The sequence below is a fragment of the Rhodnius prolixus genome, unplaced genomic scaffold (genome assembly GCF_049639745.1).
Source record: "Rhodnius prolixus isolate KJV_2025 unplaced genomic scaffold, Rpr scaffold_6, whole genome shotgun sequence".
NCBI classification, from domain to species: domain Eukaryota; kingdom Metazoa; phylum Arthropoda; class Insecta; order Hemiptera; family Reduviidae; genus Rhodnius; species Rhodnius prolixus.
The window spans coordinates 9,695,519-9,712,271 of NW_027411634.1; the positions used below are offsets into that span (position 1 = coordinate 9,695,519).

Consider the following 16,753-nt stretch of genomic DNA (forward strand, 5'->3'; position numbering starts at 1 on the left):
TTTCCTTTTTGTGAACCCGCTCCTTGACTTTGTAAGGTACTACACGAACGTGTGGCAATAAAAATGGTTTATTGTGTGAGCCAAGATGGCGCCCTTGTCTCATGTAAATAGGGTCGATCCACCTGAATCTTTCATGTTGGCCAAACGGGGCGCGCGAAACTGGACCCGCTGAAAGAATTATGAGAAACACATGGCGTTGGCCGCCCCTCGAGCACCCAGGAAATGGAGGAGGCGGTGGTGGTCGATAACTGGACGGATAAAGAAAAACAAGAAAGTCGAAGGAGAAAACTAACCCCCACCTTTAAGCTATTTTACTCTTTCTATTGCTGGCATTCGATGTCCCCCAATTAGGACTTTGATGTGTTCTTGTGTGTGTTAAGAGTGTTTCTGTTTCCATTGTAATGCCACAGCCAACTATATAAAATATTCACTTACTGAGTTTTCACTGACATATGTAATTTTATCGACATGGGAAATGTTATTGAATAAGTTATTGTTAAATAACATTTGAATTCAACTGCTGTAGCGCCATGTGAAGCGAATAATGGCATTTTAGTCGGTAAATAAATTTTTTTTACAATATTTAGCTAGAAATATGTAAATATTCTTAATAAAAATATTGTTAATACGAAGAATATCTCAAAAATGACTGGCTACTTCAATATTGGATAACATTGTATTTTATATACTTTCAGCTAGTTCTACACGCTGAAACATAACCTGTGAGATATACAGGGTGAACCAGTAAGTATTGTCCATAGGCCTACTGTGTGTAGTACATCTAAAGTGGAGTTCAATGACGTATTGGCCAACTTCATATTTTCCACTGTTCTTGAGTGACGTCACTTTAAATTTTTTTTTTTCTAAAATCATTACTTTTTTCCAATAAAAATGTTATTACTCAGAAAGTTTTAGTCCGAATTCGATTCTGATGACATGGTTAGAAAGACAGATAAATTTTCTAAAAAATTGATACCATTTCGAAGTATAAGTTATTCTCCAAACAGCCTCAATCTTCCTCCTGGATGCTGGAAATTTTTGAAGAAAACATGTGGGCTTTCAAACGGTATATCATTTTCCAGGATTCCTTTTATCTTCGTATGAGAAATTACGTTTGTTTTTGCATGAAAACGTGTTCACGAGCACTCAACAGTGTTAGTTTATCAAGTTGTTTAATTCATTGAAAACTCTTTTTGGATGGACCAGTAGTCAATTTTTAAAGTAGATTGTCTTAAAATAAGGAAGTCAAAGGTTACAAATTGCATTTAAAAAAAAAATTCTGATCTCTCTGAAATATTTGTGAAAATGTTAGGAAATATTTTAAACAAGTACTATTTTTGTAAACGAAAATTCAAATGCATTTACTCCAAATTACAATTTCACACACAACTACACTGTTGAAAAAGAAAAAATGTGAATTTGTAACCTTGGACTTCCTTCTTTTAAGAAAATCTACTACACACAGTAGGCCTATGGACAATACTTACTGCTTCACCTTGTATATTTTTTTTTAAAAAACGCAAAGCAATTGGTGGGTAACTTGTCGAAAAAGTTACTATCCCGGAAATGGAAAATTTGGAAGCCAAGTTGAATGAAACAATAATATCGTATTAACCGCAAACCAATCGATCTTACAATTATATTGTCCAATAGGAATGCTTCATCATTCTTTTGTAAAAGTTTATTTCTTTTCTTTTAGAACAACAGTTCAATGTGCTTACATAGTTGCCCTGTTACAAAGTTGTGACAAATAAATGAGCGCAGTAAAAGGCTAGAATCTGAACAGGAGATAATACTCCGAGCATTTACAAGTTCTAGTTTGGTTTGGTTGAGGAGTTTTGTTCAGGAACTAAGCCCTGTGAGGCTCGGGTGCAGAGCCTTTCCTAACAGTAACGGATTACCCGGATATGGCTAGTGAAGCCTGCAAGGATGAAGCTTGCAAACAGACTGGTATAATACTTAAATAAATTGACATTTGGCATGCGGTTAATACCCAAAAAAACTTGCAATAATATGTAAGAAACGGCTTGGGAGATGATTTCGCTTCTAGTTTCAAGGAATGATTCCAAACAATCACACCTAAGCCTTTAAAGTAAAACTACCTTATCGTGTGGAAAGTTTTCAGCGAAAGTATATGAAATTTTGTTATTTATTCTGCTGAAAATAAGTTTGCAATTTACAGCTGATTCATTACTTTCTATCGTATCTTGTTAGAAAGTTATGCTTTAAAGTATTATTATTTAATTTTTTTTTAACTCTACGAAGTATTCTTCAGCTAGGGGACTTAGATTGTATAGGACTTTCATTTTTCTTTGAAGTAAGAAAGTTTCTACTTGCCTTTCATGAGGCAGCATCTTTGAAACTCGGTTGAAGTCAGTTTACTTTGTGGTGAAATAATTAATTTTGTATTACGCTATTTTTTTAAAAGTAAATTGGATGAAAATGTTGTTTCTGATTTTTAGGTAGAAAAGTTTATATATTTTGAACAGAAGTTTATAGTTAAAAGAATTGTACCTGACTGCATTTATAAAACGTGGAGTGTTGAAAGTGGAGTACAAGTATAGGTACTTAGTTGTTGAAAGATAATAGACGACACAATAGCCGAGCGGTTAAGAGACGAGACTGGCTGACTAATATTGTATTGTGGTACTGGGTTCGCTACCCAGAGAATATATTCCAAGTTTATTGAATAAAATTTTCCAAGATTGGTACATAAATTATCGTAATTGCAACTCGAGTGGATTATCACACCAGATTTCTTTAACCTTTATTAAAAAAAAGACGACCTTGTTGACTTTGAAATGCCCTTTAAGCTTACTATAATACTCCTCAAGCATGACTTGCGGTATGTTCGTATAATTTGGAGCACAGTAAGCTACTTTACAACTAGTTTCTGTCCTGAAATTCGTGGTAAATTTTTAAAAATATGACGATGTAAAAATAAATCAAAAAACAATCCTGAAAGCTCACTAAGCGAACTTTAGCGACTCTACCAGTGACAGCTATTTGACCACATGAGCAAGCTCTGCTTTTAGTGTTAAGAAGTAGATGCTTGAAAGTGTAACGCTGAAAATATGCATTTTCTTTTATTAATTGCCCTTAAGGTAAAAAAAAAGAAGGTAAAACACGCTTCGATAAATAATTGTAGGCCTTTGAAATTATGGTTAGTTTCGCAGCGTTACGATAGTATCGTTGATTTTATCCGACGTATTAAGCATGTTTGTTGCATCTCTGTCTGATTTCGCACTTTAATCCATCACCAGAGATAGATCAATGAGCTTGGTGTAAAGATTTCGACTTACTTTACCGTTTCATACTACACTTGCTAATACAGCTTACCTCAGAGTTATGGACACAAGGGTCATGATATAGTGTGTTGCTCTTCTTGTTTGAATCTCATAACGTTTCTCGGTTTGAGCAAACCTATCTTTGCCTGTAATCCCCTTGTGATTGAAGCTTCCTTGAAGTGTGCTGCTCTTCTTGCCTGCATTTCATAACCTTCTCTGTTAGAGCGAACCCATTTTTGCCTAGAACCTGTTTGTGATTGAAGCTTACTAAAAGTACGTCGCATTTCTTGGTTAAATCTCATAACCTTTCTCTGTTTGAGGTAAACAGTTTTCACTTCCTCTTTCTGTGGACTTCTTCGTTCTGGTGAAGCATGTTTTCCAAGTTAAAGTATCCTTTCAATCAGCAGTAAATGAGCCATCACTTTTCTTTATCATGCTTACGGTTATGCGGCGAGTAATTTTCCAGATATCATTTTGTAAGCGCCATGATCCCTTGGACCAGTTTGGCTGGAGTAACTCTTCCAGGAATCCAGTTTGTCCTCCCTAATCTTTTATCTAGGTATTTGTTTTTTGAAGGTTAATAATCTTCCTTAAATGTTTTGGTTTTACACTTCCTTCCTGAGGGCATTTCTTATTTCTGGGATTTTATTATTGGCATTGTTTTCGATCTTAAAATTGGTATGAACGGTTTTATCTAATTATTGACGACTGCGGCCATCCACTCTGCTATGCACCTACTGTTATGTGGTTTGGACGCAGCAGCCCACCGTTGGCGCAAGAAGTCTGGAATCCTAGATTGACACTGTCACCACTAAGCACCAAAACTTTTACAAATTTAAGTCCTGCATCAATTTTAAATTGATTGAAGCATGTCTAGATTATGGGTGCAGTAGAGAGGTATGAAGGACTTTCAGCGACTCACCTAGGTCTATTCAGAGTTAGTAACACCTCATAGGCAAATAGTTGGGGTGGAGTGGGAGTGTTAAACTTTCTAGCTATAAATTAATTGTTTTTAGGAGCGTAAACCGCAATGAGGGCGCGTATAATGCAAGTTTAAAGCGGTGGCAAAGTTGTTTATCATTGTATCTACGCGATGCATGCGAGTAGGAGTGACTCGGCTCTCTCTCCTCTCTTTGCCCTCTTTCTCTAGCATTATCCTGGAGCCGCTATGAACCCAGGAGGTGGCACTTCCAAGCGGCCGGCTATAGCAGTTTAGTACATTATGGATTGCAAGTAGAGCGCTTGCGCTAGTTACCAAACAGACGGACAGACACAGGCGAAGTAGGATAGTAGAGGTGGTGGGAGTTACTAGGAGCCTTGTGGCGGGGTAGTAGTGCTCCAGCTGGCAGTGTGAGGAACGTTTGGCTCTTCTTTCCCCTTCCACCAACCACCACCGTCACTCACACACTCACACAACACATTCACTACGCGCGCACAATTCACACACGTACTTACGGGCGCGCGCGCGCGCGCACAACTCTCTCGCTCTGTCTCATACTCACACATACACATAGAAAACAGCAGTGTTGTTACGCCAGGCGCACTAACACATACACACATATACATATGCACTAGTAGCGCACTAGACTTTTACACACTAACACAGTGAATATCCCCACCAAACAAAACCATGTGACGGCAATAGTGCCTCAGTCCCGCCCGTACAGTCGAGGTGTGCAGTTCAGTAAATTGTATAGTGATTTTTTTTTAAAAAAGGAAAATTTTTTTGTTTGAAAATATTTATAGATCTGTAATTCGACCAGAGGAAGAAATCGAAAAAACCCAAGAATAAATTAAACATTTAAAAGTGATTATGAACATCTTTTATTTCGTGTGCACATCAATCGGACAGTCGACCTTCGGTTAACAACGCCAGCAAGGGTTCGACTTTCCCCTCATTTCCCTGTTTAGTATTTACCCTTTTTTGTTTTTCATTTTTTTTTTAAACAAAATTTAAAAAAAAAAATTGAGAAAAATTTAGTCGAAAAGGAAAATTATTTTTCCTTTTTATTTTTTGTCCTTTAAACCCTTCAAAATTCCTCAGTGCTTTTCCACCCAAATCTTACTAGTGCTTACTATAATAAGTTTTCTCTTATTTTTCCCTAACTGCACGAGCTTTTCCTCACGTTAAAAGCGTATATCTATTAAACTTAGCCTCTTTTCTTTAATTTCCAATCAAAGTGATCAGACTTGTTAAATTTTAGTGACAGTTAAAAGTTCTCTTGTTCGATAACTATATTAAGAAAAGCAAAAAGTTCTTCGAGTAAAAACAATAAAGTTAAAAAAAAAAAAAAAATACACTTATCATAAACAGAGAGAAAAACCCTCCTCCAAAAAAATAAAGTGAACCAAAAATCTAAAAAACAAAACAAAGGACAACCCCCGGGGAAGTTATACCCTAAAATATTGGTGGCTTCCTTTGAAATAAAAATAACCGTGGATCCTTTCAGTTCGGCGGGTCAGAAGAGAATCCGGGCGTCTCTGGGAGGTGGTCTGACGTCTGAATCTCCTTCACTGCTCAAAAGGTCTAGGATAGAGACAATGAATAACCAGGGACAAGAACAACCGTTGGCTATCTGTCAAAGCATGGACTCTGTGAACAATGCTACTCCAGAAGAAGAGGTTTGTAGTTATAGTAATTTATTATTATTATCATTTTTTTAACGTACATTTTGTTGGTTTTGTGCGTTCATAATTGAATTTAACTTAATAGGATCAACGTACAAACCAAGTTGACAGGAGCACAACTAGGGGCTTCGTTCTTACACGAACTCTGACCATATATCCCTCTATTTCCACTGCAGATGCATTATAATTTTATTCTTTAATTTAGAATCAATATTAAACCTATTTCACTATAAAATAATAATCAAATATGCATATATATATTACCGATAAATGCCCACCAATCGCCTAGAAAGTGCATCCAAGAAAAAATGTCACGTTTATCAAATATCTACCTATTTTAAAGGCCAAAACCCAATCAAAACTGATATTGCTCTAAAACGAGAAAATAAAATCATATTTGTTTCAATATTTAAATATTTCATTTAGTAGTGGAAGGCATCTAATGTTTCATCAAAACATCAAGAAATGAAGCATTCGAAAACTAATTTAATTCAATTTTTACGAAATTATATGAGAAAAAAACTGATGATCTACGCTGAATTTTTGACTATTCTAAAACAAAATAATTTTATAAAAATGCATATTTCACTGAAAATAAGGAATGCATTGCGTAAAAAAGACGTACAGTGGAGAGAGAAATGCTATTATTATCAGAATTCCTATTTTATTTTAAATTAATTAAATTATTTTAAATGATAAGATGAATAAATTATATTAAAATCAGCTAAAGAAATGAGAAAATTCCAGGCGAAATAATGTTGAAATAGCTGCTTAATTGAAAAAAAGTAGAAAAAAATATTGTACTTTAAATAACTACATTTATTTTTTAAAATTTTCGTAAGTTTAAAATATAAATTGGGAAGAATTATTTACAGTTCACTTTGATTAAGTCCCAGTGTTAGACTACTTTTTTGCCGATCGATTAAACTGCAATAATACAAAAGTAAATCTAAAATATTTTAGTGTAAACTAATTTATTTTTCTAACTTAAATAATTTTATGACAACTAATTTTAAACTAATTATTTCTTAAAGAAAATCAAAAAACCTTGTATTTAATTAGACAAAGCATTTTGTTAAAGCACCATTTAAAATTTGATTTTTTTTTTTGCCCAACAGTTTCGTCATGAAACTTGCCCTGTTCCCATGGTGACTTTTTGCCCAGCTGTTTCGTCATGAAACTCGTCGTGTTGCCATGGTGATTTTTTGCCCAGCTGTTTCGTCATGAAACTCGCCGTGTTACCATGGTGATTTTTGTTGTGGCTAACCAACAAAATGTATAAAGTAGTTCTTTAAAGTTGTTTGATGTAATAATTCATTTATTATTAATTAATTTAATGACTTTTTATTAGTTTATTTTATGGAAATGACGGAGTAAGACTATTATTTATTGTTATTCAAATTAAATAATGCAAAAAAAGATCTAATTATATTTTTTTATTGGTTGAATTTGTTAATTAGGTGCTCTAAAATGTTATAGCAAAATATTATTCATTTTTGCGTAGTTTGCTACAAAAATTTACGTATAAAATGTATAATATCGAATATAAATTTATCAGTAAATATTTTAGACATTGAATGAGCAATAAGTCGCGACTCACTACCTGCCTAACACGGAGTCCAGACAGTTCGGATGTCGGGATAAGTTTTGATACTTTTCTCGACTGCAGCTCACGACAGTGTGACATCACTTGAATAATAAGCACTCTGACTTCCAACTAGCCCGCTCTTTACGTTTACTACTCGCTTAATTCCTGATGCTTTCATCCACGTAACATTACGATCAAAAGTTGTTTTTTGTTTCCTGTTTAATCAATCCACAGCTTTGTGCTGAAAGTTTGCCGCTTGAAGCTTGAAATAGTTTTGGTAAACTAATACGGGCTTTGTCCATCACTTATTAACAAAAGATTTGATTGGTAACTAAACTATTTTAGTTCCGTAAAAAAGGAGAGAAAAATCATAGTATATTATTAGTCAATAATAGTCCTTCAAAATTCTTTAATGCCATCTGTACTTCTTTACTGTACCGGAAATTAGAATCAGGCTTTGTCTTATAAGTTGGAATGCTTAACAATTAGCCATATATACATTTTAACATATTTCCGAAACGTTTGTAGCTGCAAAAACATTAAAGTAACTTTAAAGTGGATTGTTTAATGTAATGATATCATTGGAGAGAGTTTGGTTAAGTTATTTGAAATGTTAAATACATTTTGATTTACAAGAGAAATAAGTTAAGGCTTAGGTAGCAAATAGTATCGCTTAAAAGAGACCTTAACACTCTTTGAAGATGTCCATGTTTCGGTATAAATAAATTTAGGCGTAAACTATGGAACAAATATCAAAATTTGGTTAACAGAAAATTTCAAAATTTGACAAGTTGAGAGTTTACGTTCAAAAAACAATCTGCACGATACATACAACTTGTCAGGGACCCTGCGGAAGAGTTATGCTTCCCTTGTTGTGTCGAGATCCGTTAGTTGTTATGGGAGATATCCCCAGTTATCTAAGTTTACGGCATTTAGAGCTGTGGTTACTTCGGGGCCAAGCCAGGCTATCACATTAGCCAGCTAGTTAATACATGGGTCTTGTCCGATCCAAGTTACCCTTGCTGACTTGCTCCGGTCTTATTGTCTTTTAAGGAATACTAAAAGTTCAACGCTGCAAGTGCTTCATACTTCGGTTCTAACAGAAATAAGTCAAATCTTAAAGTGCCTTTACTTGAAGACTAAATCACCGCCCGTAACCAAGAAATTTCTCGCCATTCCACACAACTCAATCCTGTCAATGACCAGCTTTCATCTTGGACTATTCCTATCTCAAATGAAATGACGCCTGGCGCTTGGGATTTACTCGACGATGGAGATAAATAATTTTTGTTGTTGCATGAAATTAAAAAAAACAAAATCTTAAATACTCGTAGTAGACTAAATCATAACCTCAATTAACCATAGATCAGCGTAAATAACTTAAACCAAACCATAAGTACAAGCAAACCTCAATAACCTTGTAGGCCTAACAAGAGAGTAACCTTCAAAATAATCAACAGCTCCTCTCACGTAGAACACCATCTTATAAGATCATTACCATTGCTCAGGATACACATCCTTGCCGAAAATTTTTGGCAAAATATGAAAGAAGAACGAGTTTTCAAGACCCTACATCCAAACTTAGAGTTCAAAATATGAAAATGCATCTGAATCTTAAAGTATTATCTATATTTAGAGGAAGAAAGTTCTTTGCAATGGCTGGCCAGAGAAAAATCTACATTTTAATGAACTATTTATTGATGCTTTTAAAATTTCGGAAAGATTCTCATTGATGGACACCAATAATATGGTCCATGTCAGGAATGGGATGTCTGCAAAGGAGTGAAATTTATTATCTAAAAGTATTTTCTAAAATTTATTCTTTTTTGGTCCTAGCTAACAGCTATTGTGCAGTTAATAGATTGATTTAAATGCACTTTTAAGTAGCCTCCTCAAAAACAAAATAGATAATCAGTCTCTACCTAATTAGATTAGACTAGGGACGGCCTACGCCACTGCGACCCCTTTGAATCTATTGTGGCTCCCCTCACTCTAAAGCTCACCCTCCAGACCCGCAGACTCTTAATGCTGGAGAGCGGCTCTTGGGTAAAGCTCACAGGCCTTGGTTTTTCCTCCCCAACCTAATGGTACCTATATATATTTTTTTTTAATTCATGAAACAGGTATACTACAATATTTCTTTCCATCAACATTTGATACAGGAATAACTCTTCAATTTGCCCTAATTTAAGGTACCAAATGTACAAGGAGACCTTTTAATAAATGTTGCAGTAAGAACTTTCACTTTAATACTCAAAAGAAAACTAAAGGAAGAAAAAAGGGCCAGCCAAGGAAAAGTGCTAAAATGAAATATTACTTGAGAAAGTTGTTTTTCTTTTGACGTTTTCTTTTTTCTCATCCACTTCGGTAGTTTTCCTAGACTTATGCGTTACGTAAAGAAAGTGCAAAGTTTCCTTCTTTTTTTTTTGGCTGGAGAGGGGGGAGTTTCCTTTTTCAGAGGAAAAACTAGTCTAATTAGTGAGTAATTTATGGGCACATCTGATTATAATTTTTAATTAAAGTAATTAAAAGTGAACGCAGGTAAAAATTCGCTAATTGGTTTGATATTAAGAGTGCCAAAAGCATGAAACGATTGTCAGAAGTCTAAAAAATTGCTGATGATTTTTGCTAAAGGTATTTAAAAAAAAATCATGATCTTCCCGTACTTTTAAAGTATCGAAAATTGATAGTTTAATTGTACCATAGTAAATGTAATTCTGCAAAAAAGGAGCTGCAATAAATTTACAATGTTGCAGTGTTATATAAACATCTTTCATGTTAACTTTCAATGCCAGACATTGCAAGATCAAGTTACCACATAGTTATGTATATATATAATACATAACTACTTATTTATCCTTCAAAGTATATTATTATATTATACAGAAAGAACAGCTACTGATTGGATAAAAAAAAAGAAGATTTTATTATTATTATTATTTAACTACTAATAAAATTAATAAAACCACTTAAACTTTGGGCCTAAGAATAATTAGAACAGTACGCAGTTATTTTCTCTGCAAATACTTGCATAAATGCTGAACAGAACGAGAACAATTGAACGTTTAGTTCAACAAAATGTAGAAGAAATAAGTGTGCCATTAGGTAACAGTTTTAAACTACACGGACTCAGCTGTAAATTGCACTTTTTCGAAATAATGAGGACTCACAGGTCAGCTAATTTTATTTTTTTAATTGAAGATTTAGACCAGATATAAATTTAGAATAATAAAAATATTAGAACTGTAGCGCCTAGTTGGTGAGAAAATGCAATTTCTCAATGACTGGAATTGAGAAAAAAGTTATTACAGTTATTTAGCCAGTTCATTGGAAATAAAAATGAAAATATTTTTCTCTGAAAGACTATTCTGCAATTTCTGACTCCTTTAATTAATTCCCTTTTAACTACGAACGTTTGAAGATGTATTCAATTCTCATCACTGTTCCTAAAGATTCTAATCACCCGCAGTTTAACAAATATTTCACTTAAGTATTTTGTAATCTTTATACAATTTTTTACTATTAGTAACAATGACAATAACTGACACCACTACAAACTCACTAATTGAGGGGAGAAGTTACCCAGTGATAACACTCCCTAATTCGTCTCCAGGATTAGCTACTCTCCTCAGAAGAGAGAAAATCGCGAGGCTACTAGCGTTTTTAATTGCCTGGGAGGATGATCTGGATGGTGATGAGATGATAAAGGGCGGACAAGAGGATTAGAATGAGAGTTCAAGTTCTGATGAAAGCTTTTATAGCGAGTTCGAGCAACTTGACTTACAAATGGAGTCTGTGTGGACGGTTAGTTTTGAAACATGGAGCATGCGGAGAATGTTCGACAGAAGAGATTGAATTATTTGAAGATTGGAGCGTTTCGTTTTTTTTTTTTTTTTTGAACTTAGGGAACTAATATTTCTGATGAAAAATCAATGTTTAAAATCAGCACTATTATAACTTCTCTTACTATAGGAAGAGAGTAATAATTTGTTGCTAGAAAGAGACGAGCTTCCGCTAAAAGATTTGATTGGCTTCGCCATAAACAATTCTTGTTCTTGCTTCCGGAGTAGCGATAGCATAGACTCTGAGGAGCCTTAATTCTCCTTAACATAGACCCGCAATATTTACTGGAATCAATTTCATAAAATTACAGAAATACCAACCACGTTTTCCCAAGTTCATGATGTCCAGAAGATAAGTTAACTGTAAATTTTCTGTTACTCAACCAACCCGCCATAGCCACGCCTTGAAGAAGGGCAATAAATTTGCCGAAACGTTGGCCAAAAAAGACGGAGTTGTTTTTTTTTAGTTCTGTGGACCGATTCCTGGTTAAATCGAATCCTTAATATAAATGTTTTAAGGGCACTAAAAGCTGATACAAATTCATATTAGTTACCTTGGTATGGTTTTCTATTTTGAAACAGGTAATCAATACACGAGCGATTCGCTTTTTAGGTACAAATGCAAAAGCTAAGAAAGAACCACGAATTTCACCATGAGTAATTACATTTATAGAATGAAACGCAACATTTAATCACTCGTGGTAAATTTTTCTGTTTGTGCATATTGCTACTGTTAGTTAATTCTACAACAATACTTCATTAATCAGAGCAGTTATTTTTTTTCGCTGTAGGTGAATTCTAAAGCTGAATTTTATTTGCTAAACTAAGTGAATATTCCAAGCAGAACAACCTTTAATTGTTCTCATTAAATGAAAAATACCTGTGCTAATAACCTTCTAAACCCACTTTACGAACAAAATGGACACCCAGATGATGGACGTCCAATCCAGAGCAGCCAATGTTTTATTTGAAAAAAAAACACACTTCACTATACGGGGTTGCCTGGGGCAACAACAAGGAGAAAATGAGACAGAAAAAGGAGTGATATCTTCTCTCACTTTGTCGATATGTTGCCAACACATGGTCGCTGACCCTGTTAGCAAAACGCCTAATTCAAATGCTTTTTACAAATCGTCTGCTGTCTTCAACAAACCGCCATTACACTCTACTAACTTCCATCGGGTGTGGGTCAAATGCCCTAGCCAACAACCCATTGCTTACGCATGGGTTCATTTTTATAACATTGTTGAATAGGGTGCTGCTTGTTAAACCCATTTTTGTTTAACCCACGGTTTCTTATAGTAATTTTCACTTTACTGAATGAAGTTTTAGAGTTCTCTCTCTATTCTCTTCTTCTGTATGATGAGACTAATTATTCAGGTTTAAGATTATCATTATTATTATTACTTTCGTTTTGAGTCCAAAAAATTGGGTTTCAAAAATTGTTTGTGTTCGTTGGGTACGTAATATATGAATTTAAATCCAACAAATCAAAAATGCGGAAAGTTCAAATTTGATATTGCCTACAGAGGAACGCCCCAATAAGAATTCGGTCAAAATCGGTCAACCAAAATGTACATATTTAGATCTAAAACTTCTATTTGTTACATTCTTAGAAGGAGAATTCGGATAAGAGCACTTCTAGAAAGGGGGCTAGTTAAGCTTCCCTCTAATGTGCCATATCTGTATATTGTACCATCGTACCACTCATATAATGTTAACAAAAAAAACTGGGACAAATTTCCAAATTCAAAGCCTGAAAACGCCAAATTACCGAATAGATATTTCAGTGTATTTCCAAAATTCTGAAGAAAATTTGTTAATTAGAACTTGGAGAGGAAGAATGTCAGTATTGATACCACAGTTTCTTCAATAATTTTTAATTTTGGGCCATCAAGAAGTTTGCTATTTCTCCCTAGAAGTGTAAGGTTAAACTGGAATCTGTAACTTTATTAATTAAAAATTGGGAACAAATTAATTTCAAACTGTAAAACAATCAAATATGGACAGGTCTTATTACATGAAATATAAGCTCCAGACGATTTTAATTAATATCTTTCAAAAACCATTTGTCGACCTAGATTTCTTCTTTATTTTAGGTACTCGAATTATCTCTCGAAGAGTACATTCGACAGAAATTATCACGCGTAAAAAAGCCTGATTTTTTTTAAATATCCTAATATTTAATTATCATTAGAAATATTTAAAGTTGTTCAAATCATGCGAACAAAAAGGAAAAATCTATCCAAAAGGTACAAAAATCTCCTTAACAAAAACTTACAGTCAAGTATAAGGGTTGATTAAACGACAAAGGGTACACAAATCAGCTAGTACCTAAAATTTCATTTTACCAAATGGTGGTAGGCTTACAATGTAGTGGAACTATTTTAGAAAATATTTAATGGGCCAACTCACACGACTACAACATACGAAAAGATAAGAGTCAATATACGAAAACTTCAATGTAGAGATAAAAGTTCCTTATGTTTGATTATACGAGGTGTGACTATTAAATAATGAGACTATTGCTATAAAACATTTTATTTTAAATTTATACATATTTAGTTATTATCACCTTCAATATACACCCCTCCCCTAACCCTACAACGCTCCATGCGAATATACCATTGTTCGAAACCGTGCTGGAAGTCTTCTTCTGTGAGCTCCTGCATGACGCGTGCCGCTTTTTCTTTCACAACTTCAATGGACTGAAATCGTGTTTCTTTTAATGCAGATTTGACTTTGAGGAACGGATAAAAGTCACATGGGGGGGGCCAGGTCAGGCGAATAAGGCGCATGGCCTAAAACTGGGATGTTGTAATTGGCTAGAAACTGTCTTGCAACAGACAATGCAGTGTGAGCCGGCGCTTTGTCTTGATGGAGAACCCCGTGACTTGTTCTTTCACAAATCGGGGCGTTTTTTTCCTTACTCTTTCACGGAATTGAGCAAGCAGAACATGGTAGTAATGTTGATTAGATTATAATCGATATTTTTATCCGTTTTGGACGTGGAAGGGCGACCCGGGCGGTTATCATCTCCGAGATCTTCTCGGCCATCTTGGAAACGCTTGAACCACTCAAAAACTTCTTCATAAGCGGTTTTACCAAGTATCATGTGAAATATCTACTACTTGTGTAGTATCATGTTTTCGGCAAAACGAAACTAACACCTCTTCTACAAACGACGGTTTCGGTCAGACAGATTTCTCTACAAACACGTGAGACACTGCAATCGAAAGAGTAAGGCTTTACGCTGCACAGCTGTCGGTCGTTAGGATTTGGCGCATGCATAGTTCTTCTGTAGCAGCATCAGTCTCGTTATTTAATAGCCACATCTCGTATTTATGTAAAATATTTTTTATTTATTATTGCTTTAAATTATATTCTTATTTAATTATATCACCTCTCACGAATGAAGTGGAACCCAGATCTTAGGAGACCCGTTTATAGAATAATTAAGTATAGAACTGTAATTATTCTCAAATTGTCAGGAACTCTACGCCCTAAAGTATTACATTACGGCTTACTTCCCCAAAAATATCTTTTTCAGAGGAACCAGTTCCCATTCCTCTTCAGAATGCATTAAAAAGAGTCGTATAAACTGGCAGCCATCAATTAGAAGTTATAGTTTATTCAATCTAACTCTAGCACCATTTATTGTGTTTGGAATAGTTATTACTAATTCTTATCCCCTACACAGCACAAAAAGTTTGGAATGAATACAAAGGACAAAAACGAGTGCAACAATTGTTTTAGTTTTTTAATAAAATTATTTTAACAAACAATGGACAATGGGAAATATTGTTTAAATTGCAAAGATAAAAATTGAATTTTTAGACAATGCATTTCTGTTGGTTTGAAGACAACTTTTTTATTTTTAGGTAATACAGTTTTTCTCACTGTAGAGTGTACTGCATTGATGTTGTTTGCAATATTAATTGCCACTATGACGATTTTCATTGATTTTGAGGTTGTTGACTGGTTTTAGAGCAAAACGACTGGAAATTTATTTGTGTTTTCCCTTTTTAGTTCGTAGACAGAGTTTCTTTTGTATGTAATTAGAAAATTTGCGTGGAAAAACTACTCCGAGGCTGTTGTTTATATAGGTTATTAGAAATGAACTTGAGAGATTGCCTAAAGTGTGGTAATTCAATCAAATTGTTTGCAAGATCTGTAAATGATTTTGGGTGAAAATCTGTTAAGCATTACCTGACAGGCTATTTTCTGGTCAGGCTATTCGTTGACACTCTCATGCGTGTCCTAGAAATGCAATGTTCTGAGCAAAAGGCTTATAATCAAAGAAGATTCTGAAAATGGCTGGCTAAAAAGTAGATTTTTGCAATACCGTAAAAGGGTTTTTTAACCCAATGAAAACTGTATATCCTTATTGACTCTCTGTAACTCGTAAATGTCTGGACCACCCAGATGAGATACGTCTTATTTCCGTTACGAATGAACCTCAGGATTTCTTGCCTATCAACTAACTTTAAGTCTAGCAGAGCTAAACGTCACCTTTGCGGATAAAGAGCTCATTTATAAATGCCAAAAGTCTGAGAAAAGAACAGCTTATATACAAGTTAAGATTAATTATCTCACTTAAAGCTTCTCGAAACCTGGTTCCGAAAATGGAAAATAAAAATTAATGAACAAAAATCAGTGCAAATTACTTTTTACTTTACGAAAATCTGCGAGTCCACCAGTTCAACTGAAAGGTGTAACGATTCCTCCAGCTGACGTAGTACGATACTTAGGGTCTGTACGTTGACAAGAGACTCACCTGGTGGAACCCACATACTCGACTGAAACGACAAGACGTGAATAGACGCTACAAGCTACTTGACCGCAGATCCAAAATCGACTTGAATTACAAACTGACAATTTACAAGACACTGTTAAGACCCATATGGATATACGGAGCAGAAGTGTGGGGCTCAACCAAACCTTCTAACTCCAAACGCCTGCAGACACTACAGTCTAAAATCCTGAATGCTCCATACTACATTTCTAACCTTACCATTCACACTGACCTTTTGTAACCGATCTAATAAAGTCTCGCTACCGCAAATGTCACAGCCTCCTAGCTCTCCCATCCTAATCCTCTCGTCCAACAACTCTCCTCTCCTCACCTTCCAGACAATCCTCCTCGTTGCTTGAAGCGGAAGTGGCCTAGGGACCTACTGTTGTGAATGCAATCCACTGAGAAAGAGTTCCATCAATGGGTGGTTGATCTTACATGTCTTTCATGTGAAAATTTAATCAGTTTCATCAAATTTACTTGATGCAACATTTGTTGTAGGTGTAAATATGACAAATAAAGTGAAAAAAAGAAAAGATTAATTATATTTAGAAGGAGATGATGAAAGAACAGTTTTAGAATGGAAACGAAATCTACTTGTTAAAGTTGGTGT

The 16,753-nt window shown here is 34.7% G+C and overlaps 1 protein-coding gene across 10 annotated transcripts in view; it reads left to right on the forward strand.

The window, feature by feature from the left end:
• The first annotated feature begins 4,561 nt into the window (after window positions 1-4,561).
• Window positions 4,562-16,753, forward strand: part of LOC141460413 (protein couch potato-like) — a 650,649-nt gene continuing 638,457 nt past the window's right edge. For 4 of the 10 annotated variants that reach the window (XR_012461990.1, XR_012461988.1, XR_012461991.1 and 1 more), the window contains exon 1: window positions 4,568-5,909. Coding sequence is in view for 7 of the 10 variants with exons in the window: in XM_074140392.1 (XP_073996493.1) it covers window positions 5,829-5,909 (81 nt within the window). In the remaining 3 variants the exon portion in view is untranslated. Of the gene's footprint in view, window positions 5,910-16,753 lie in introns of all 10 variants that reach the window. The other 6 variants (XM_074140387.1, XM_074140388.1, XM_074140384.1 and 3 more) reach the window with 5 other exon arrangements.